The 24,828-nt window shown below is 38.9% G+C and overlaps 2 protein-coding genes across 2 annotated transcripts in view; one reads left to right on the forward strand and one right to left on the reverse strand.

Moving 5' to 3' along the window:
* The first annotated feature begins 91 nt into the window (after positions 1-91).
* KBTBD2 (kelch repeat and BTB domain containing 2) lies at positions 92-11,251 on the forward strand. The gene is made up of 4 exons (XM_042043349.1): positions 92-176; positions 4,642-5,170; positions 7,929-8,094; positions 8,527-11,251. Exons 2-4 carry the CDS (start codon positions 5,001-5,003, stop codon positions 10,060-10,062), a joined length of 1,872 nt encoding a protein of 623 aa, XP_041899283.1. The 5' UTR covers positions 92-176; positions 4,642-5,000; the 3' UTR covers positions 10,063-11,251.
* A 4,058-nt stretch (positions 11,252-15,309) lies between these two features.
* The window catches only part of AVL9 (AVL9 cell migration associated), a 41,704-nt gene continuing 32,185 nt past the window's right edge, over positions 15,310-24,828 (reverse strand). Inside the window, exons 13-16 of the mRNA XM_042043348.1 lie at positions 23,526-23,643; positions 22,716-22,769; positions 20,760-20,848; positions 15,310-19,907 (exon numbers count right to left, since the gene is read on the reverse strand). Of these exons, the coding sequence (XP_041899282.1) occupies positions 19,813-19,907; positions 20,760-20,848; positions 22,716-22,769; positions 23,526-23,643 (356 nt within the window). The 3' untranslated portion in view covers positions 15,310-19,812. The remainder of the gene's footprint in view (positions 19,908-20,759; positions 20,849-22,715; positions 22,770-23,525; positions 23,644-24,828) is intronic.

The raw sequence follows: 24,828 nt of genomic DNA on the forward strand, positions 1-24,828 counted from the left end.
AAGGGAAGGCACCTTCCCGCTCCTCCAGCACCGCCGCACTCGGGGCTGGAGGTGGCAGCGGGGGCCGTCTCCGCGCCCTCGGGCAGCGCCGGCTCCCGGCAGACCCGGGAGGAGCAGGAGAGACTATCGGGATCGTCCCTAAGCCCCGAGTGCGGCGGTGCTGGAGGAGCGGGAAGGTGCCTTCCCTTTCTTCTGGGGGAAGCAGGAAAGGGATTAAGGCGGTGAAGGGACGGGACGGCGCACCTGAGCATCGGGGAGAGGGAAGAAATGTGTTTCCTCGCCCCTAGTCCCACATCGCCGCGTCCCGCAGGCGGGAGGGGGCTGCGACCGCGGGGCTGTGATGGGGGATAGGGGGGCAGTGGGGCTGCTCTTGGGCTGAGCAGGTGGGGATGTGTGAAACCTCGGTGTTTGTGTTGGCAGCGCTCGGAGCGACACACACCGTGAAGTCTTGGAGGAGAGCAGCAGTGTGTAGTGGCATTGCCGTTCCTTGTAGCTGCCCCTACGTTCCCTCCTGATCGATCTAATTGTGTGTATATATTCACTGTGGGTACCTGCAGTGACCGAGGGTGGGCTTCTGTGGTCATATGTGGCTTTGAAGAGTCACATAACTCTTAATAAGCTTTTCTGGACTAAATAAACACATGGTATAGCTTTGAAGTTAGTACATCTGCATACCTAAAATTTTTCCAGCTTTTACCATTATTTCTGCTATGAACGGGATAAATACCTGGTGCTTTTGAAGTAACTTTAATTACGATTTTGAAATGTATTTGTGCTGTACTTAGTATGTGCATTTTTAGAGGTTTTATTGCAAAGCCCCAGCTTGGGCTTTTCTATATCGTGTATATCTACTGTGTGATCATAGTGGGCCTGAAAGGCCGTGTGCTGTTGTGAGCACACCTAGGGCTGAATTTCGTTCAGATTATGTATTTAAGAGATTATTAAAATGCACACTCAATGTAGTTCAGTTTCTCAGAAATGTATCTGGAGGAATAGGTAATTTTTAGTATTTAATGTCCTCTGATGCATACATCAGGTAGTCTCATGATTTGAGTATAGGTGTCACACCTTTTTCCTAATTGTTTTTGTGTGTTGAGTAGAAAGGGCCCTTTATACTCAAAGATGTGTAAGTGGCATCTCTCAGGAACAGACCAAAGAGGAAGAAAAGATGTTGCTGCTTATTTAGTATTTTCTGACTACATTTTAGACAGATGGTTGTTGTTGTTTTTTTCTTTCCTGAAGCAGGCTTTTTTGTTTTGGTCATGTGATTATGAAACAGATCAGAATTGGTGCAAATCCTAAAATTTCTCTTTCTTAGTTTAGTGACTGTTGTGCTTTGAGAATAAATTTTATATGCATGAGTATGATATGCATTATAAGATTTAACCTTTCAGGAACCAACTTACAACTAATTAAGCCATGTTAATGATTAATTTCTTAATGTAGAAATGTTTGAATTTATAGTTAAGTGTCATATAGTGAATATTTAAGAAAATGACACATACTTTTAAACTGGGATTTAAGTTGTTAAATAAAACAGACTAGCTTCATTAATGTACTAGAATTCAGAGAAAAAAAATTGTATATACGGGATACGTGGCTGGATCTTACTGGAGACATCCATGGCCCACTTTTTTTCAAAGGTTAATTTTCCAACACAGATCAAGTCTTCCCACAAAACAGAAACACCCTTGGGATAGAAACTACATGTGCTCAGTGTGCAAGTCCAGTTGCCAATTTAAGATGTTGGTTTATCATGTGCTAATTTTCTTTCTGAGCAGGTATTTCCTTTAGTGTATAACTTCCTTTAGGAGCAGAAAAACAGGAGTGCATTGTGACCAAACATGTTGTTAGCATGGAGTCTGACACTTCTAGTCACTAGCTTCTGTGTAGTTTCAGAAGCTCACCTACCTCAAAGTTGTAACTCACCTCCTAAGCATAATATGTATGGAAAATAGTAGTAGTTTCCAAGTGAATAATCATTTTCAACATAACATTGTAGGACCAAATCTGTCCTTGTTTTTAGTGAAATTTCACATTGTTGCCTTGTTAGAATCTCCTTGATGTCCTCAGTTTTCTGGACTACAGTGCTATCAAAGACACCTTTGATGGCTTTAGAAGAGAGGAGAACTTCCAAGTCTGGAACTGCTTCATCAATTACCTATTTCTTTCTCACTGCCAAGGATGCAAATTTGATACATTACTCAAAAATCTAGAGCTTCCAACTCCTTTTTTTTCTTCCTTTCTTTCTTATCTTTGAGATCTATTGGCTAGGAGTGTCAATTTACATAATTGATTCTAATCAGTTTTAGTACTCACATTCCCCCTTGCTATTACCTAGTATGATAAGTTTGAAACTGCTTGGTTTGTAACCCAGAATATCCCTCCTAGTAACCAAGTACTGGTAGTGCCTGAGCTGGGTAATTAATTTCACAGTTTCAACTTGTCTTCTGCTGAACAGGTCTGCTTTTTCAGTTATTGACTGTCAGCAGTTAGCTGCCAAAAATGTCTTTAATCTCACTAGCAGGTGTATATCAATTTTTTCATGGCATCCTTGACTTGTTCTGGTACCTAATGACTGAACCCAGTGCATATTAATTTTCTTCTTTTTCTCCTGTTTCTGAAGAAATATTCTTTACAATTACATCACAAAAGGAAGTTAGGGTATCAGTGAGTTCTTTTGCTAAAGCTTAGTATTACTGATGCTCTGCCCAAACAGAGCTTAATCCACCGGCTTGTATTGTTCTTGAAACTTTACTCCTAAGCCAGGAAAAACAATGCTGTAGAGAGACTCAGGATACCAGCAGAGCCACAAGCTATTTATTTCTGTGGGCCTAACGCACTTAGGAAGTCTGTGTGTCTTTGTAGCCGTTTAAAGTTCAGTGCAAAATCTGTCAGTGGATTGGGTTGCATGGTGAGCTGTTCTCAGAGTACTGGGAGAGTGGGTAGTGGCGCAGAGACGGGATGCACACTAACTTGGTGGAAAGAAGCTGTGACCTGAGGCAGAAGGTCATTGCTTTAGATGGAGCAGTATCTCTATATCCTTGATATATTTATGGTTTAGTGACTTCAGAGGTTACCTGAAACTTGAAGGTCTTCAGTGGAGACTTGTGCTAGTATCTGTTGTTGTAGCACACAGTAGTATCTACTCGTTCCCCCAAGTATTGAAGCCTTTTCTGTTTTCCTTAAAACTGCCTTCACCTCAACAGTGAGCATTGGGTTTGACTTTTTGAACTCTTTTCCAGTTAAACAACCAGGGAAAACTAAGAGTTTGAAATTCCTGTTTGTGTATATTTATCATTGGAAAAGAAAAAGATCAGGGACACTAAATTAGTAGTAATTAAAGTGGCATTAATTAAGCATATCTGTTTCAAGTGAGTGAATGTTGAAAGACAGCTGCTTCTGAATTGTCTTACAGGCAGGGCTGTGTTGAAATAGTAGATCTTCGATGTGGCTGGCAGGTATTTCTACAGCCTTTGTCTTACACTAAATCTTGTATTTTTGTGTGGAATTTAAGGAATGTCATTTCACGCAAGTGTTTCTGCATTCTCTGTTCATCATGAACTGTAGTGATAGCGGTATCTCAGACATAAGACAAACATGTTCTGGTTATTCCTCAGTTTTGGGATGCAGAAGAACAGTCACGATTAAATAAATCTGTAAGCATTTGATAGCTGTGGTACTCTGGTGCCCATTATCATGTTAATTTTACTGTCACAACTATCCCATTCTTAATTAGGTTTTTGTGTTCATGTGGAAGGTGAAATAAAACCTGACCCCATTTTTAAGAGGAGGAGAAATGTCCAAACAAGATAATAGGCCTTGGTAGCCACTGTAGGTGTTTTAAGCCCTGCTGTTCCAGCATCCCTTTGCTTCTATTATTTCCTTGTTTTGCTTCTCTCCCATCTGCAGCAGTGAAGCTTACCTAGCTGTATGGAAATTACTCAGAAGGAAAAAAAAGGGAATCTGAAATATTAATAGGTGAAGCCCTTCTGCATGGAGCAGATGAATTTGATAAGCGTTGGAAATATAGACTTTTAGGGGGTTTTTTTGGGGGGGGGGGGTTTTTTTATTCCTTAGGCTAGTTCTGCTTTATCTCTACTAGAATGCCAAAGGTGAAATAAACAGGCTGATGATGATGTTGAGAGTTTAGTTGGAAAGTGATGGAATGTTGAAATTACTGCATTTATATTTTTAGTGGCCTGGTATTGATAAGCTTTAGGTAGACAAAAACAAAGAAGGAGAAAAAATTGCTGTTTAATATAGAAATGGAAAAAAAGTGGCTATCTTATCAATGGTTGAATGAAATTCACAGGTGTACTCAATGGGAAATCTGGGTAATTCTTTGAGGAGGAATGAAGTCTGAATGTTTTAACTCTCCAGCCTTAGTAGCTGTGTTGACAAAATAAATTATTTTAATTTGTAAGTCCAGGTCATATGAGAATTAATGTACAAACTCCTCTGCTTTTCATTTCTCTTTGATACCTTTGTTGTTTAAATATTTTTCTCAGAAAGGTTTTATTGCAAGTAATGGAGTACTAATTTAGAAATGTTTATTAGAGAATTACTTCTAAGGGGTAACTATGAAAGGTTTTTCAAAATGTGCTAATATGTAAATTAATTTTATTTTCCTGCTTTCAGTCAGTCAAGTGCAGCCCTTGATCACGAGATGTTACCACAAAATCTACCTCAGACTTCACTTTTGCTCATTCATTTGCTGCGTCATAGATCTCAACGGGAGCTCTGCAGACACTCTTGAAAGTCTCTGAACAGATTGGGACATCAAGTCAAAGCATGATGACCTAATAGGAGGTCAAAGTCTCAAACATTGATTCAGCAGCTCAAGATAACACTGCCGTTTTTATCAGTATCACTTCTGAAGGCTACAGACCTCCTGCCATTTCTTTCCTGGCTACTTCAGAAACACTCAACTGACCTTTTTTTGGTGAAGAGATCTTGACTTTTCTCTCTGGTCCTGGAAATATTAATGGAATACAGTCATGTCTACCCAGGACGAGAGGCAGATAAATACAGAGTATGCTGTATCCTTGCTGGAGCAGTTAAAATTCTTTTATGAACAGCAGTTGCTAACTGACATAGTGTTGATTGTTGAGGGCACTGAATTTCCCTGCCATAAGATGGTTCTTGCAACGTGCAGTTCATATTTCAGGTAAGTATTCAAATGCTATAAAATCTGTGGTACCTGGTTTTGAGTGTAATAGTAATTGATTAACAGTGTGTTACAGAGACTTAAAGATCAGTGAAGTAAATAAAAAACCTAAATATCCTTACTTTCCAACACAGAGTAAAATAAAATTTCTAGCATCCTGGGACTTATTCTAGATAGTTATTGTAGTTTATACAGTAAGTGTGGGGGGAAAAAAACCACACTCGTGATGGTTCATTTGCTTTAGGGAGTTAATTGAGTCTGAATAATTAGTAAACTTCTTATTCTTCACACTTAATCTTTAAAATACTTAATCTGATTTTATTTCCCAAGGTAGGATAACAAGAGATTACTGAGACTTGGCTACAGGAATTTCATTGTCATGTTTAACTGTAGTTTCTTAGTAGAAGCATCTGCTAAAAGTAGGGATTGCTGTGCAAGTTCATGGCTTTCTTTTCTGTATCATCTGGTTTTCTCTGCTCAGCAAAGCCAGAAACTCTTCCCTTGCTTGAGTGTTGTGGCAATGCAAGAGGAGTTTTTCTGTGTGTGGTTTGGGTTCTTTTTTTTGTTTCATGCCCCCTCCAAGATACGGTTGGAATTTTTAGTTCAGCAGCTCTTGTTTTCCAAATGTCCTGCTTTGGTCTTTTAAAACATTTTTATTAATAAGATACGTTGAGTGCTACCACTTTTTGCAAATACCTTTATAGTAAGACCTGGATGATGAGGCACCATGAATTTTCTGCAGTGATTAATCATTTTTTGTTGGCAACATAGTATAATTAATCTGCCTGTCTGGAAGGAATTTTGAAGCTTAAAACTAGTCAGGGTGACAACCATGCATGTTTTACCTTCCTGATGCATTGTGGAGGGATTATAACTTTTCTTTCCTGTTTAATCACAGGAAGGTTTACAAATTTGCTTTTCCTGAGATAGGCTCACTATGCAGAACACATCTGAAATGTTTTCTGTAGTTTGTCTCCTTTCTTGTAGAAAACTGTATAAGGATTAATTTATTACTTTCACAGATTTTTTTGTCCCTGCTGGGTTGTGTGTTTATTTTTTCATCTCAGATGAATCTGGTCCAATTTTTAGCAACAAGTATTGTGTGATCACTAGATAATAATTATTACCATTGGCCCTGTGCAGATGACATAGTTCCAACAATTTGTAAAATAACAGCCACTGGAAATATGGCCAGATTTAATGTGGGTGGTTAATCATAAGGTTGGAAAGCTGTCATGAGTCCACCCAGTGTGCTGCATCAGAATGTGCAGTCAAATCTCTTATTCATATGTGTTTGTTTATTATTTATGAAATGATGTTTTGGCACTGGTTAAAAGAAGTATCAAACTTGTGGTTTTGTCATGTTCTGTTTTTCTTCTCTACTTTGGTTTACAAAAAGATGCTCAGCTTCCTAAATTTAGCTTTATTATGAAAAATTGATAGCCCTGAAGGAGGGGGGAGAAAAGCAAAGCATCTTTCAGTGTGATCCAGCCATTGTGTGTGATTGCAGCCAGCTTACCTTCCATCTTTGTGTCTGAAGGATGTGCAGCCCTGCTCTAGCACAGGCTGCTCAGCAGCGTGTGAGCAAGAGCCAGTCTTTCTGTGGAGAGGAGTCTCTGTACCCACCCTCTTGTACCCTCTTGCTTACCTTTAAATCACTGCACAGCAAGTTGATACTCACTTAGTCAGTGATCCTAAAATGCAAGTTGCCCTGAGTTAAGGAGCTTAGAAGAAGACAGAGAAATGGGGATTGGATACTGTCTTTGTATCAGATGCTTTCTGGAATGGCTTTACTTAGGGAGTGTATCTCCATGTCCCCTTCACCTCTGCAGCCATAAGCAGGACTAAAAGGTGCACCCACTGTCCCTTCTAACTTCTCTCATGCCTGGTTTCCTAAGTAAAAAGCCCAAATAAATATAAAGAGCCTTGAACTGAATTTTTAGCACAACCATAAATACCAAACCTGAATCAGTATAAAGCTCTTGAAACCAATGTCCCCTATTTTAAGCAAGTTGACAAGTACATGGCTTATAGTACCAGATTCCAGTTCATTCTTAACTGAGTAACAATTAAAATACCAGAATGGGCAAGAGGTTTGTAAAGCATTAAGGAAACAATAACCATGTTTTAAATTGCCTTTCTAGTCTTTTTCAGGAAGATGTAATGGAAATATTTGCTCTTTTTTTTTCCCAGACTACATCTGATAGTTTTTTCTGTTGATTTTTGCCTGCATATTTGAAGTTTACTGCATGTTATAATGAATGGTATATAAGAAATAATTCATAGAGTGCTAGTCCGTGCTCCATTTCTTCTCCTCCCAGAGGAGCATCCTTTTTGATATGACTTAGCTCAGTCCATGACAAATCTGCTTTTGTCTTAGAATCTAAAATCTAGCTGTGTGTGTTTCAGTGGTATTTTCTGGAGGATGTTTCTTCCCTCTTACCACCTATCATAGAAAAAGATTTAAATTGCATCATTAAAGCTCCAAAATCATTAGAGCCCTCTGCTGATTAACACAGAAGAGCTTGCAAGAATATAAAGAATTTCTGCAGAAGGCACTGATGGTACTTTTGTTCTGTTCAAATGTTTTATCTTAAATAGCAAATGTTAGCCTAAGGTAAATACTAAACACCTGTAAACAGGCCAGCAAAAGGACTGTTCACCTTTAGGAGTGTAATCACCAAAGGCTTACAGGTGACTGTTTAAGATTACTTTACTCACTGCTGATCCTTGTCTTAATATGTGTGCTTCTCCTCAGAGCAATGTTCATGAGCGGGCTGAGCGAGAGCAAACAAACACATGTACACCTGAGGAATGTGGATGCAGCCACTCTGCAGATCATCATCACTTATGCATACACGGGTAACCTGGCAATAAGTGACAGCACAGTAGAGCAGCTCTATGAAACTGCCTGCTTCTTACAGGTAGGAATGTTTAGAGGATGAAATAACAGCTTCTAATCCCTGAACTGTTTTATTCTTTACCTTTTTAAAAGACCTTCCTCTTTAGTCACTTCAACATACTTTTGTTCAGTTCACTCAGTATAGACAGCAGTTGCTTGCCAAATTTGCTTCATGTAGCCATCCCTCCTTGCATGACAGTCACTTTGGAAGGTTGGAAGAAAACCAGTGCACTTCTAACATTTAGAAAATTAGTTTTGCCAGCAGACATAATCACGTTGTGTACTTGATCTGTATGAAGCAGTTGAGTGAGTCACTGCTGTATTTTTGTGTATGTGTAGTATTCCAGGCCTGAACTGTGTTGTTCAACACCAGATGCAGGTACTTTTATGTGCTGGTGCTACATGAAAGCATAGATTGTATGTGTAATACTTTGTGTTTTTCTTTGCATTACAGGTAGATGATGTGTTACAACGATGTAGAGAATACTTAATCAAAAAAATTAATGCAGAAAATTGTGTGCGTCTATTAAGTTTTGCTGATCTCTTCAGCTGTGAAGAGTTAAAACAGAGTGCTAAAAGAATGGTGGAGCACAAGTTCACAGCTGTGTACCACCAGGAGGCTTTCATGCAACTGTCACATGATCTACTGATAGATATTTTAAGCAGTGACAATTTAAACGTGGAAAAGGAGGAGACAGTGCGTGAGGCTGCTATGTTATGGCTGGAGTACAACACGGAATCACGCTCGCAGTATTTGTCCTCTGTTCTCAGCCAAATCCGGATCGATGCACTTTCAGAAGTAACACAGAGAGCCTGGTTTCAAGGCTTGCCACCTAATGATAAATCAGTGGTGGTGCAAGGACTGTACAAATCGATGCCCAAATTCTTCAAGCCCAGACTTGGCATGACAAAAGAGGAGATGATGATATTCATTGAAGCTGCTGCTGAAAACCCTGGTAGTCTTTACTCTTCTGTCTGTTACAGCCCACAGGCAGAGAAAGTTTACAAACTCTGCAACCCTCCTGCTGACTTGCATAAGGTTGGGACGCTTGTAACTCCTGATAATGACATCTATATAGCAGGTGGGCAGGTTCCTCTGAAGAACACAAAAACCAATCACAGTAAAAGCAGCAAACTCCAGGCTGCCTTCAGAACTGTGAATTGCTTTTACTGGTTTGATGCGCAGCAGAACACTTGGTTCCCCAAGACGCCGATGCTCTTTGTGCGCATCAAGCCGTCCCTGGTGTGCTGTGAAGGATACATCTATGCAATCGGGGGAGACAGCGTTGGCGGGGAGCTCAACAGGAGGACTGTGGAGAGGTACGACACCGAGAAGGATGAGTGGACCATGGTCAGCCCCCTGCCCTGCGCGTGGCAGTGGAGCACGGCCGTGGCGGTTCACAACTGCATCTACGTCATGGCACACAACCTGATGTACTGCTACTTCCCCCGCTCAGACGCCTGGGTGGAGATGGCGATGCGACAAACGAGCAGATGTTTCGCTTCAGCTGCTGCTTTCGGCGATAAGATATTCTATATCGGAGGACTGCACATTGCCAGCAATTCTGGTATAAGGCTCCCCAGCAGTACTGTGGATGGCTCTTCTGTAACAGTGGAGATCTATGATGTGAATAAAAACGAATGGAGGATGGCAGCCAATATCCCTGCCAAGCGCTATTCCGACCCGTGTGTTAGGGCCGTTGTCATCTCTAATTCCTTATGTGTCTTTATACGGGAGACCCACATGAATGAGAGAGCCAAGTATGCCACCTATCAGTATGACCTGGAACTTGACCGCTGGTTCCTGAGGCAGCACATATCAGAACGTGTGCTGTGGGACTTAGGGAAAGACTTCCGGTGCACTGTAGGAAAGCTGTATCCATCTTGCCTTGAAGAGTCCCCGTGGAAACCTCCAACGTATCTCTTCTCACCAGATGGAGCTGATGAATTTGAGCTGGATGGGGAGATGGTTACTTTACCACCTGTATAGCTCCCAAATTAGACTGCACAACTGAGTTTGTGCTCAGTTACAAAATGATAAAAGAAATAAATGGCTGTGAAAGAACAGGTCTGGGGATGGAAATCTCAGAGCTGTCTTTCATGAGTTGTATTTTTATGCCCTACCTAACACTTGCCGCCATTCAGTGTGAATTAGTGAAATGAGCAGATACGCTTCCATAATCTCAAATACTATTATCTGATAATTGAGAAAAATATATGTATATCATGAGCTTAAGCATCTGACTTGTCTAAAGAATTAATTCTAGTTCTATAAAGTCTCGGTTCAGGAAAATTAGCTTCAGAAAAAAAGTAGTTATTGTTTCTAGGATGATGTCACAACTCTTTTCAAAGTATCTTCCAGTTACATTTTAACTACTTCTGGATATTCTACTTAAGTGCTAGTTAAATAATTGTCAGTGTGGCCTAATTAAAGAACTGTGCTGCACTTACTAAATACTAATATCTATGTTGGTATAGTAATGCCATTAAAAGAAAAAGAAACAAATCCCATGGATCTACCTGTGGTAGGAAGGGTAGATCTTCCGTTGTATGGTAACATGCTGGGCAAAATGACTGCAGGTTCAGTCAAGCTGTATGATGAGGTGCATGTATTCTATTTTCACTAACTTATACCTGTCTATTTAGAATACAGGTCTTCCAAGCAGCTGGTAGATTACCAGGTGTGGACTTAAGTTGCTGGGCTTGCAATAGGATTTGCCAGCCCTCATAGTGCGGGTCTATGTGGGGCTTTAATCAGTAAATGCCTCCACATTCTGTATTACAGTAACATTGGCTCATGTATATTACTTCCTGCTGCTGATGTATTTTTCCATTGTAAAACAAAGTTTTAGTGTGGATTAACCAGGTCTTTATTTTCTGTTAATTTAATAACAAGCATTACTGTAGTGTGATTGTGTATAGATATCCCTTAGCTGTCAGGTTTTTTACTTTGGGGGGGGGAAGCAAACTTCAGGAATATCCTGTGCTGTGTGTGCAGGAGAGCAGATGCCTAGTGCTGCTCTGGCATTAATCCCAGGAACCACTAGCAGTAGCGGGGTGCCGCCAACCTAACATGAACACAGGTGCTTCATGACAAACCTTACTAGCATGTTCAGCTGCATCATGTTCTGGCACTGTATTTTGAATGACGTTAATTTATTAAAAAAGACTGAATCCAACTGCCTGAGTGTGCTTTTTGGTTGAAATAGAGCTATGCCACCCTCCCACCACATGCACACTTGTAGCAAGTAGCTTATTGAAGGCAGCTAGAAATAGTTAAGCTGAGAAAAGCTTGGAGACGAGTATGTTAAGTTGACGGTACTCACTACTACTCAGCAAAAGCTGGAAATTAGCTATTGAAGTCAAACTGAGGATTACATAGGACTGGAATCCCCTGCTACCACTTTTGTAAATCAGCACTTCTGCACTCATGGCACCAATTCTGCCCTACTGAAAGCAAAGAACAGCAGGCATTAAGGAGGAATGCTTTCTGTAATTTCAGAAGATAGCAGACCTACTTTCAGTCTTCAAGAGCAAATTTATTTACTCCATTGTCCAGACTGTTGCTGGCTTTTCCTTAATTGTTTCTTAGTGCAGTAAACACAGCTGCAGCCTTCAATGAAGACAACACCTATATATTGTTTGGGCTAGGTCCCAAGGGGCTTTACAAAGTTTTGTCTTGTACAATTATTAAAGGTTTTGACTAGAAAAGGGACTTTAGATAAGAAAGCTCCCTTATATGAAACTGTTCTGGGTGCTTTGGCATTTTGTGCCATGTGAGGATTTATGGGACAGCGTAACAAGGGCAAGCTACCAATTTTTTTTTTAATGAAGGTGACATAACATGTTTGCATTTACCATTACATAAACTTTTTTTTTAACACCCACATTTTTTTAGGTAAGAGGTGTGTGGTGACTCAGGAGCTCCTGCTGATAGGTCTGTTTATACTGCGTTCATGTTGCAAGCCTGTGCAAGGGAGCATACATATAAAGAAAGAGATACTCCTTTATAATGCAGTTTGGAATATCACATACCTCAGGCAAAAACATGAGCTGTATCCAAGTAATTCAGCCTGGATTGGCTGCTCAGTTCTATGGCTGGTTCTCACTTCACTCTACAGTTACCAGGCTCCATTAGGCTTTAGGAAAGGCTTTGGTGTTTTAAGTGCAGGTGATCTATAGCTAATGAAGGAGCAGAGTGGGCTCGTTCTGTTACTGAGAACTTTCGACTTGAGTTTAAAATCTTATGTGTAGTTTCTTACAGAAGGAAAAACAAACAAAAAAGGGGTGAATTCGAATAGAAAATAAGAATTACTAAATAGGAAATACTAAATTGCAGTGGTTCTAAGTCACAGTTGCCTCACAGAACCTAGAAGAACTTGATTTTATCCATTTAGGAGCATCTTTTGAAATACAGACAGTCTATGTGACTTCCTGCTCATCTACATTTTTAATATTTTTTTCTGTATGTTACCTGTATGTTTTGTATTTTATGTGGCCCAAGATTATATAGTACCTTATTTAAAATATATTTGCTATTAATAATAAGGCATTTAAAGACAAGACTAGTCAAGTGGTGAACAGTTCTCCAGTGACTGCTAAAGACATAGTTTACTTACACAACTAGTTGCTGAGCCACTATTCATCCCCAAAGGAAAAGAGCTGGTAAATGCTATTCTCCAGTCTAAATTCTTTCCTTGCATAATTCAAGAAGGAAACTGTGCAGGCAAAGCCTTGTCATCTGCCTGGAAGTGGTCACTAGTGGTAGAATTAGAGAAAGACTTTTGCAGGAACAAAGACAACAGCTGAAAATATGCAGTTCTCATTTCATAAATAGAGCAAATATGATTAAAGCCTTCATGGAGATCTGACTAGTGTCTTACTACAAAGCTTCAGCCTAATCTTAGCCTATTCAGCCTGTACTTGGCTTTGAAGTACATTTACATACAAGTTTCAGTGAATCAACTCGGGTCCTCAAGCTCTTCTACATTTGCAATAAAGTTTACCTCTTTTCTGGTAAAGCTAATTTAAGTCAGTCCTACAGAGTTTCAGTTTCCCTTACCTAAAGTAATAAAAAAAATGATCTGGCCTCTGCTAATTTTTAATGCATTCAATCATTTTTTGCCGTTGTTTATATACATACATAATTTCAAGTTTAATTTTTGTTGTAAACGATCAGACCTGGGACAGTGAATTGTGCCAAGATTTACAGAGAACAGGATCAGACAGATAGTTAAGTTTGGGGGCAAAATAATTTGATAACATTCTAAATGTTATTTTTAAGATTTAAGGCACTACCATTTTTCACAGTATTTATTTCACTTCTCAATGCCTCTGTTAAGATGCACAAGCACCTGCCACACTGCAGTACAGCTAAGGGACACCCAAGGACAAACCTGCAGACCACTGAACTTATTAGCCAGACTAGTGTTCTTCCTCCTTTGTTTCCCATTTCCAGCTATGTTCAAGTTGCTTTCTGGCTTTGGCTCTGGATCCCTACATGAAAGGAGCTATAAATGAGGCAGGCTCACTCTTAAAACCAGTTTCTTTCCACTTCATGCTTAACATTAGCCACACAAAATTGTGTTTAGTTCCACTTTCAGAAGTATTTAAAACACCTCCTCCCTACAACATTTCTCATGAGTACAGTTCAGCAAGGCAGAGTTCTTACAGAGCCTATAAACCCAGAGGAGGAGTATCAGCAGACTCCACAAAATGCAGGGGTGGCTCCTGATGCCAGGAGCCAGCCTATATGGCATCTGCACATCTTCACACACCTCCCAGGTTCCAGTATGGAAGAGGTCAGTGAACAGCCTGAACCAGGAGGTTAGAGCAAGACCTGGGTCAGTACTGAGCCACAGAGCCTTTGACATGGAAGAAGGAAGAGGCATGAAGGTGAAAGAGAAGTATCTGTGTGTGAGCTTTTCTGCCAGCTCCTGTAAACCACACAGCTCTTCTGGGGCCTGGTCTAACTTGTGACACCAGGCACCCTGTTTCAGCAAAGGAAGAGTTTAGGCATTGTACACATGCCACTACTGAAGTGCTGAAGTTTGGGCACCTGGAGCATTATCTGACTTCATCTTCTCAACCAGGGAACTGCACTGGATACACACGGACCCTCTACTGCATTAATAGGACCAAAGAGCCAGTAAACAGGGCAATAAAATAAACTAACAATAAAAGGCAGTGATGTCATGTAGACCTTACAGACTATTCCGGTCCTGTGCTAAACATCAAGATAAATCTCAATGCTGAGATTTTATTTGGAAAGCCCAAGAAGCACAGCTAGCTTATTTAATGCTGAACACGTTTTTTCTGAAGAGAAAAAAACCACGAAACAATTTCCAAAATTTAAGAGCTGACATATGCTTCAGCCAGCTCTTTGGCACATGGCAAAATCCATATACACACAAATTATTCACAGTGCCAAAGCCAGTAACCACAGGTCAGATCAGGCAGTATATTAAGCTCAGTGTTATTTTTTGCCACTTTCTGGTATGCCTGGACTTGTAAATTCTCCACTGTTTCTGTGTGCATTTCTTCAGAGATGAGAAATCAACTGAGTTCCTTTCTCCAGTATTTCCCATCTACTTCATACAGTATGCAAGTGATGTTAATTCCCATATTATTTTTAAGACAAGATGATAGCTGTACATCTGCCTTCACTTCAAATATCTGTTCTTCCTTTAATCTAAACATTCTTGCTTGATTATGCTCCAGAAAGCAGTGCCACATTATTGGTGATCTGGATTCACCTACAAAATCTTCTTTTCTTGTTTGTTCTCTGCTACTGTTACAGCCAACAGTAACTGTGCTTTCATCAATATTAGTCAATAAATTCAGGTGGAGAATAAAAAAAAAAACAACCCTTACTTTATTAGTTGATTTTGAGGTATTATTACAAGAGGAGCAATGTATGGATTAAACAATTTTGACTCAAGACAGCTAGACTTCCAAGTTCCATCCCAACTGAGATTAAGTCACCTGTGTACAGATGCACACACGTTATGCACACATGATGTCATTTTACAGGGAATAAGGTAATCTGAGTAAGGGTCACTATTTAACTGACAGAAGAGATCCATTTCCATATTTTTTAATGAATCCAAACACTGCTTCTGATGGTTGTTAAGGAATGGGGTCAAGACCAGAAACATCACACAAGTAAAGCTCTGTGCCTGCTTTTTAAGTCAGTCCCTTCTCTAATACAGCATTAAAGACTCAGAACACCATGAAGCAATTTGTCATACATCTTTAATCATAACACAATAATGTAGTGTTTCTCCCTTTAATGAATACTCTCCACGTTGCCCTTTTTAATGAAAACCAAACACCTGCAAGAAAGTGGAATTGCAGTGCATAAAAAACACAACGTAAATTTATCTTTCAGTGTGTTTGCACAACTACTTGCACACAGTTGGAAAAACCTTAACAAATTTTAGGGAATTGCAACCATTCTCTAGACATAACCTTTGTCTAATTTACATCTAAATCTTACCCAAGGCAGTTGGTTTCCTCCTTCTGGAAGCACCCATTTATCAAATTGTTCTCAGACAGGTACAGTGACAGCTGCAGTAGAAGTTCTGAAGTTTTAAAACAGCTCACTATGGCAGAGAACTGGATGTGCAGCAATTAATTTACACAGCATCTTGATTTTGACCAGATGTCACAATCCACAGAAACTACAAGTTACTTTGAAGCTAAATCTACACCAAAATTTTAGTTATACTTGAAATTCTTATCGATGTAAGAGAGGTCTGTGACCTCCTGAGGACTTCAATCAATTCACAACAAGCAGCACCCCACAGAGAATAAAAAGTCTCACTAGAGGATCCTCTTGCCATAAATTTGCAAAAAGCAGCATCCATAATCAGTTTAAATGGAAGACAAATTTCAAAAAGACTGCCAGTGAATTACAAGCAGCTACCAATATCAAAACCAGATGCCTGCAGATGTCTTCTGGTGGAATTAATTTATTAAAATAATACAGCTTTTTGAGCAGACAGAACTTTTAACAGGCTGGATGTATTTTATTTTTCAAGCAGCACAAGAAAAATCAAATACATTACTTTTATGTTCAATTATCAAGCAATAGTTTCTATGTTTAAAAACTGCATTCACACCTTCACTTCTACAATTAAATACTGCCACATTAGTTTCTTTGCTTAGTAATAATTTGTATGGAAATCAGAAGCTCATTTATGCAAAATATTATATTTAATTACAAAGGTGCTTAAAACAGAAGTACAAAGTCAAACAAGTGCAATGTACCAGAACACTGACCTAAAAATTCTAATTAAATTGTGACATTTGAGGAAACTGATGTGAGGAATTAAGGTTATGACATGAAAATGACTGATGAAAGATGCTGAACACGTCAGTCAAATGAAATATAAGGTCAGCAATACTTAAATCTTGTGGGGTTTTGGGGACTTACATCTCATATCTCTGCGCAACAGGCAGTTCCTCAAATGCTGGCTCATATGAAAAGCTGAGGTTGATGCCTATGATGACAGAAAGTTGAGAGGTGTGCTATTGTGTTACCTGTAAGTCAGTGTGTGCTGCATGTTGACAGCCAGAAATACCTTTGCAACATCAAATCACGACAGAGCTGTAACAATACCTTCACAGCTGACTGATTAGATGGACTGTCACCAATTCACTTAGGACCCATTGTTTCTTATGGAGCAGAAACGGATGTCAGGGCTTTTGAAATGGAAGTCGACTGCCTAAATCTTTCTGAATAATTAATAATACCTGCACTGGAAATTTTAAAACAGAGGAGAGGAAAATAACTTGCATTTGCATTGGATTTAACTAAAGAGGTTACAAGCATTAAATTAAGAAGAGAACTACATGAGCTTAGATGAACCTCAGTGGCTGCATGCCTTCCTACAACCCAAAAGTAAGCTTAAGCAAATGTTGGAGAGCAAACGTAGATGTTAATGAAGACAACTAATTATGAAGATCCCTTCATCTCCACCCACTCTCCATGAGTCTTAATCACTGTTTAAATCTGAGTTTAAATCTGAGTCCAACTTGCTAGCAGGGTACCAGTTCTTAAAAAGACTGAAGAGTAATGTAAGTTTTTTATTCTGTCATTTGTAAAGAAAGGAAAATACTCTTAATCAGGTTGTATGTTTGGTTCCACAACAAAGACAGCTGGGACAGTGAGAAAAAGGCTGCAGAGAAAGATCTGTCTGGTCTTTTCTTGGCCATAAGAGAAAAATTGTGGAGTATCACAACAGAGTCACTGTACAAAGCAACAAGCAGCTGATGAGGGCACCTTGTTCTGTCTTTCCTCAGATTAATCCACCAGAAAACAAACAAACAAACAAAGGTCAGCTTTCTAAAACCCCTAGGCCAGTGAGGGGATCTGTGGTAATAAGGGGAATGCCAAGAGCTAACAAATTTGCCATATAAATTTGGAGCAGCTGAGAATTCAACAGAGAAACCTCAGGTTAGGAGGTGACAAAGACAAAGGATATTGAAAAGGGATCCTTGAAGGTCCTGCTTCTACAGCTTGTACACATAAATACCAACCACTTGCCTGGCTTCTGGAACTCACCATTGTGAGCTCCTAAGCCTAAATCTACCTAGGTATGCCTTAAGTTGCTGAAGTTAGTTTTATAGGTACTTAAATCCCTTATGGACCTTTCTTCAGTCTTCATTACAACATGGACCCTGACCACTTAAATCCCAAACAGCAGATAATACGTTAGTCATTTCACAAAAGCAAGTGATTATTTTGGGTTATTTTCTTATCTGCATGCTGAATCAAACAGCTCTAGACACACCACGAATAAACAGCTCTAGTCTTACTTCACTGCATATAAAGTAATACCTAGTCTTTGAAAAGATATAAATGTCTATTACAGAGTTGTGGAATAAAACAGAAAAGAGCATCAGAAGTTTTAGGAGATATACAAAGACACAGAGACCAGGAGCAATAGCTGCAGTTTGATAGATACGTCTTACTTGTGTGTCAGAAGCAATAAATTAGTAGAGCTTTAGGGGCCTTTCTGCCCTTCTCAAATCAAACTATTCAAACTAGCTGTTTACTTTCAGGTTTTCCACAGTCATTCTATCTAGTCTGTCCTGGAAAAAAAATTAAAAGAAGGCTTTAAACCAGATCCCATGTTTTCAAATCACTGAAGCAAAAAAACTGACAACCGAGTTGCTGGACAGTGACAACGTGATGCAAGTGTGTCTTTTCTATTAGCTTTATAAATGCACAGAAGGAATTAAAACACAATTTCTTAAAAACATTCAAGCCTTCTTGTTTATCTCTTGTACAGCTGCTCCATTTTATTTGAGGAACAGGAAAAATAACCATGACTACAAATCTTGGCCCCAGAAAAGAACACGGCAAAATGCTGACAGATACTGATGAGGCAATAAACTAAGAGCCTTTTGATACACAAAAGTTGGAACACTTGATAATGTAATGTAGAAAATGTTAAGAGCAACATGTGGGGATGTCAGAAGGCATAGAGAGGCACACACATTGCAAGAAAACAGGAAATAATCTCCCTTGGAACCAAGAAATGTGGGAAGTGCAATACACTTGCATACAGAAGACACCACATGCATGGTACATTGGAAATACAGCATTATGCCACATCTTTTCAAATAAACTAGTATATTTCTTCACACAAGGATATGAACTGAGCTGTTCTAGTTTCTCTCAATTCTAGTGTTACTTTCCTTATGAAGAAAGCAATTATTCAAACAGCACGTTCCCTGAGTCGACACAGAAAATCCACATAGCTGATTTTCATTTGGAAGAGTCCTCATAACTTTACTGGGGAAAAAAGCCCCAAAACACGCAGAGTTTGCTACTGTGCTAGTTTTGGGTGGGTTCAGTACTTCATATTCATATGTATGCAACTACATCAATGTTGTAATTACATCCTAATAGAGCAAGACCTCACAAAACTGTCTGTGATCCAATCCCAATTTGGGAGAAATGCTTTGTAATACTTTCCCTGAAGAGATCTCTCCAACTGGAATCCCATTCACATCCCAGGGGAAAAACTCAGCTAAAATATATGTAAAAATATGAAGGTCTACTGCATGACTTGAAAAAAACTACTGATTTTGCAACTGTCACACAGATTTGGAAACACTAGAGATCTAGAGACAGATTAATTCAAACAACTCTACATGGATACAGAGGATAGAGGAAAAAAAAACCCTTGTCAGCCAGAGTCTTACTCTACACCTTGTTGATTTTAATTTGCAGGTAAAAGCATGAAAGTTCCACCCTTTAAGGGTTGCAGAGATTCTCTCAAATCCAGCCTAAAAGAGGAATTATTATTATTTATATTCTGCATATTTCTAACAATAATTCACAAACATTTGGCTATCTGGATTGAAAAATAGAACTACTTTACATAAATATCTTCAACATCCAAGAAAATGTACAAATCTAAAGTCAAACACATTTGGCTTGTAACAAGCCCTGTTTGCTAATGTCTTTATAAAGGCTCAGTTTTAAAGAGTAGTCATTTTAAATATAACCAATATACTGCAAATGCCATCCCATTGTATGGTGACACCATTCTTCTATACTTCTAGGGAAAGTGAATAATGACATTCCACATCTGCTTGCAAGCAACATATACCTTATTTTGGTCCTGGGTAGTTAATCTCCCCTCCTACATTTTGGAGTGGTATTTTTACAGCTCAGAGAAAGATTGCACCTGAAATAGCCAGCAGCATTCTGCCAAAGCAGCATTTAGTCCCCAAGGCTTTGGGTTGACTGTGTGAAAGTGGAGAACCAGGATGACATAGCTGATTTTGCACTTGTGAAGGCTCCTCCAACAGACTGACCTGCAATACAAAACAAAGATCAGTAGTGAAGTGTTATCTTTACTGAGTTGCTACAAGGAAATATTTTTTTTTTTAATTTAAAAATTACTCAATTAGTTGTCCAATTTGGGATTTAAAATCCAATTCCAGAGTCTGTGCCAGAAAATATTCAAAGAACTTGAACACAGTAGCTCAGCAGAAACGGCCTATGATGTCCTTTGGCTGGGAAGGCTTGGTAGACTTTGGGCTGAAAGGCACTCCTGGCCAGAGTGCACCACAGCAAAAAGAAAAGACAGACTCCAACAGAATAAAAGAGAAAGTGAAACAATTTTTGGCACAGCTACTGCCAAACAACTATCAGACCCTTAAACAAGTGAACTCCCATTATCTCACACTGCAAGATGACACCGTGATGATGGCCCTGTTCAAATGCAACAAGTGACTTCCAGAAAATTACAGACTGCTTCAAAATCTGCAGAAACTGACACAAGGACTTTTTCTGATCTCAACCAGCTTTGTATAGTTTCAGTCAAAGTGATATCAAACTTGAGAATAACTCAATGCAGATGGTGGTATGGTCAAAGTATTTACCAAATTACATGGGATCTCTTACCTGAACATCTCTCTTCCCATATTTACCTCTGGGTAAACTGGAAAAGGAACGTACACTAATTTCTTTGTCTAGCTGCTTCTCTTTCCACTATTACACAATATATGGGGCCTCGATCAGCAGCTTTAGCCTTCAAAATGTTGCTCTGATTTGTGCATGTTATAAAGTACACTTAGACAAAAACAAAATACAACTGAGAAATGGGATGCTTCTCCAAAAAGGATCTGCCTTAGATGTAAACTGATTTTAAATAGATTTCTTACCTACAGCTTTTCCCGTTTGTACCACATTCCGGCTGGTAGAAACCATCACATTTCCAATCTTCTTTCCACGTTCACTGTTTTGCACTGAGCTAAAAAAGAGAGAGATACTGAAGACTGTTAGGTGACTGACTTCTTATTACTCCAGGTGTAAATAAACTAGTTAAAGTATGTGTCATTACACACAGATTTACAGAGCATACATATATATAGTTCATGTATATGGTCAAGCCCAATTCCTGCACTCATCCGCAGAGATCAGTTAGGCAAGCTTCTCAGAGGATGAAAAGATGCTGCCAGCAGGACAGGAAATCAAAACACCCAGTGGTTCATTCTTATACAGCACACTTCAAACCTTTCGCAGACTCTATCGGGTTGGAAAAGACCTTTGAGATCGAGTCCGACCCATGGCTGAACACCACCCTGTCAATCAAACCATGGCACTAAGCACTGTGTCCAGTCATTCCTTAAACACCTCCCGGCATGGGGACTCTACCACCTCCCTGGGCAGCCCATTCCAATACTCAGTCAATCTCTCCTAAACGTTTACCAAAACGCATTTATGATCTGAATTACAAAGTCAGATTTGCAGTGGTTTTGGGAATTCTTAGCTCCAATACATAACCTTTAAACAGAACAGTAAGTGTAACTGATCAGTCCTTTTTTTTCTAAGTAGAGTTTTCTTTGTGTCTTTGTCTCTAAGATTAACTTTTTGATCAAGGACAGTTTACATTCATGCTTTTGTTAAAGAAATGCAAGAAAATGACAGACACTATCATCATTTGGAAAGAAAAGCACAAAAGCAATCAGTTCTACTGCAAAAGTACAATCACTTGAAAATAATCTCATTTAGTTTTAAATTGTAACTTTCAAGTCCACATTTCAGGCTTTGCAAACTCATTAATGTGAAACTCAACATCAGGCCACATTCTTTTCCCACTTCCAAAAATCTTCAATGTAGATGGAAAAAGCAGAAAGAACAGAATACACCAAGTTTAGGCTCAGTTTGCAAAGGCAAGTAATTTTGATGAGGATCTGGTACCAAAGTCCCACCTGCAGAATAAAGTCACCGTTGCAAAAATACTTATTATTTGAAGCACACTAAGAACTACTGGTCCTTTTACATTGATCTCACACTACCCAGAAGAATTAGTAACTCTCCTTTCACATAAGGGGACAAAACCAGAACAACATTACAGATACCTCCAGAGCTTTCAAATTAAGTCTTTGTAGAAAGATCATCCATTAATAAGAGAGAGAAGAGAGACTGTTGTTTTATGGTCAGCACAGCTAAGTGAGAAAAGAATCCTTTTTGCCTGGTGCTTAAACCCCAGGCTGAATTCTGGCTTCAGTTAGAGCTGAACAGCTACGGAAAAAACAAGCACCACTGAATTTTAGGCTGGAATTCTAAAGGCAGCAGTTGAGATCAACTCACAGTTCAGCTGAGTCTGGGTCAATAAGAAACTACAAAAAACTCATTGTAACTTGTAAATTGAAGGAACTGAACCACATCTCAGTATGCATACAGTGAACTTTGAGTTTTAGAACAATGCTGTACTAGCAGTGTTAAAAAACAGCTAATTAGAAAGAAAAAAAAAGTTGCGGTCTCCTAATAGTGAGATCTAACGTCAAATCACTGACAGAAGTTGTAACAGCTTTAGCTGACAAATTAAAAATACACGTACAAAAGCCTCATAATTGCAATGCAAGAAAATCAATCTATTATGTAAAGTCCAACACAAAATAGCGCATTAGCCTTTTTTTTTAAATTATTATTTATTTCAGGCCAATGTTTCATCTTTAGATGTGGTGATGTTTTGAGAGAACATTGAGTATAGTTTCATGAAGATGGCCAATTAGAATACTATCTTGTCTAGTTCATGATAGCAACACTCATACAGTTATTGATATTTGACCACACTTTTAAAAAAAATACAAATCAAGGTACTATGTACTTACTGTGACAATCTTAACTTAACATCTGATACAGAGTACTGTCCCTGGAATGGATGGCTAGAAGAGGAGGAAAAACCCAAGAAAACATAAATTTCTTTTTCAAGATGAATCTGTATCTGTAATTACTAGCTGTACTCCCCTCTGTGCTTTAACAAAAAAAAAAAAATTTAAAAAATATTTTGGAGATGTACTACTCTGTCACTTCACAGAAGTCTGGGTTGCAGTGACTATTCAGCAATAGATTTCTCATGAACTACCTGTAAGATGTCTTCTATTTACGGACGAGATATTAACAACCTTTTCACACTAAGTCAAAAGCACCTCCTTCCAGCAACACAGAGCAAATAAAAAACATCTCCTAAGTAGACCAAAAGAGCTTTGTAGGTCTAAGGAAAAACCTTTTTCAGACTACAGCAACTGACAAAGTTAAAGCAAACAAAACTCCCTGCAGTACAGTAATACTAAACAAAACTAAACAAATGCTAAAGTAACACTAAACAAAACACATGCACAGCCAACACTGGTACCAAGCCTGGCACTGTTGAATATTTCAGGGAAACTACACATAAAACAGCCAGCTCTCCTCTATCCCCACCAGTGACAACCTTGGACACAGCTACTCCCTGTACATGTGGGATTAAGTAATAAAAAGGAGAACCATCTGAGGACGCTTCCCAAGGAATGACAAACTTTCTGTAGCTGGGGGCAGCGGACAATCAACTTGAACAAGTTTCACCTCTCCTGACTCTGGATATGTTTTTCTTCATAAAACCACTGCCCAGAATTAGAGTAAATACAAAAAAGTTTCCTTACCTAGAATTTACCTCTGCAAGAGCTGGATGCTTGTTGCTATTCCATACTCTGTAGTTGTGGGTATTTTTCCAGGCTGTTACAAACGCTGTCCCAAAGTCTGACAAAATCTTTTCATTGTCTGACAAATTAAAATAAAGACAAGAATTTGCAGAAATTCATTAGAGATGTAATAATTACAAGATCAATTACTTTTTTTCTTGCAAAGAAAAATTTCATTTTTCCAGGCTCTTATCAAGTCAGTAACAATTAGAACTCCAGTACTAAAACCTGGGTACTCTAAAAATGGCTTATTTTTATTTTAAAGTGTCAAAAATATACAATACCAGGACAAGAGGGGGAAAAAAAAAAGCCAAAAACTATTTTTCTTATTTTTAGTTCATTTATAAAGCTCTAAGAGCTTAACTGGGAAAAAAATAATCCGAGCATATGTCTCTTGACTTTTTCTCTGGGCAATGACAGGAAAGGAAAGAGAATGGCCACATAGCAACCAAGAACAAAACACCATTTGCATTGGTTTTGGTCAGATACACTGGGCCTTGCTGCACTGTTATTACTCACTCAAACTTAGTAACTCCCAAATCCACTCCAAAACTGCACTAGGAAATACTGTGGAATAAACTTATCATAACAATGACCCCTTTAAAACACTGAAGAGTATAGGAAATAACAGCCAGCCAGTGAAGTAGTATGAGTTCCCAGATATTTCATATCACTCTGGTAATCCTCTTAAAATATTAATTTTGTCAGACCAAGAACTTGGCATTTTTCAGACTTTAAAATCAGGTTCTCAATTCCATGTTTTCTCACAAATACCACAAAACAAAATCTGAATTGAATCAGTGTGAATAGAGAAAAATCATTATGAGAATGAAGTTAACAGGGTGAGTGCAGGGCAAACTAAACATTTTCCACAAATAAAAGCCACTGATTCTTTTATTTATATTCACACAAAAGGTTGGAACATAGAGAATTCCTTCTGAGGTAAAGCAAAAAATGTTGAGCTCCAGGAAACAAAAGCTTATAAAGCCTGTAGGTGACACTTTTCACTTATGTGAATCCCCACTTACAACCATGGCAAGAAGGGAAAAGAGCTGCAACAGTCCAGCAAAACTTCCTGAAAACAGATGTTTAACTTCATGTCTCCTTGAATCCACATAGTTTCCCAAAATTAACTTCAGGTTGCAATACAGTCTAGAAGACACTCAGATTCGTAACAGTCTCATCATACACAGGTTTCAGGTACTTCTACTTTTAGTAGAAAACAATTAAATCAAGAAGAAAACAATTAAATCAAGAAGAAAAC

This window comes from Corvus kubaryi, unplaced genomic scaffold (assembly GCF_017639235.1).
Source record: "Corvus kubaryi isolate FWS band 111438036 unplaced genomic scaffold, C.kubaryi_AGA036_p1.0 37398, whole genome shotgun sequence".
NCBI lineage: Eukaryota > Metazoa > Chordata > Aves > Passeriformes > Corvidae > Corvus > Corvus kubaryi.

Excerpts from the sequence above, each read along its gene's own strand:
- KBTBD2 (XM_042043349.1), top strand. The coding sequence starts at position 5,001 with ATGTCTACCCAGGACGAGAGGCAGATAAATACAGAGTATGCTGTATCC. Across the intron at positions 5,171-7,928 it reads ACGTGCAGTTCATATTTCAG|AGCAATGTTCATGAGCGGGC; the intron begins GTAAGTATTCAA and ends GCTTCTCCTCAG. Across the intron at positions 8,095-8,526 it reads AAACTGCCTGCTTCTTACAG|GTAGATGATGTGTTACAACG; the intron begins GTAGGAATGTTT and ends TTTGCATTACAG.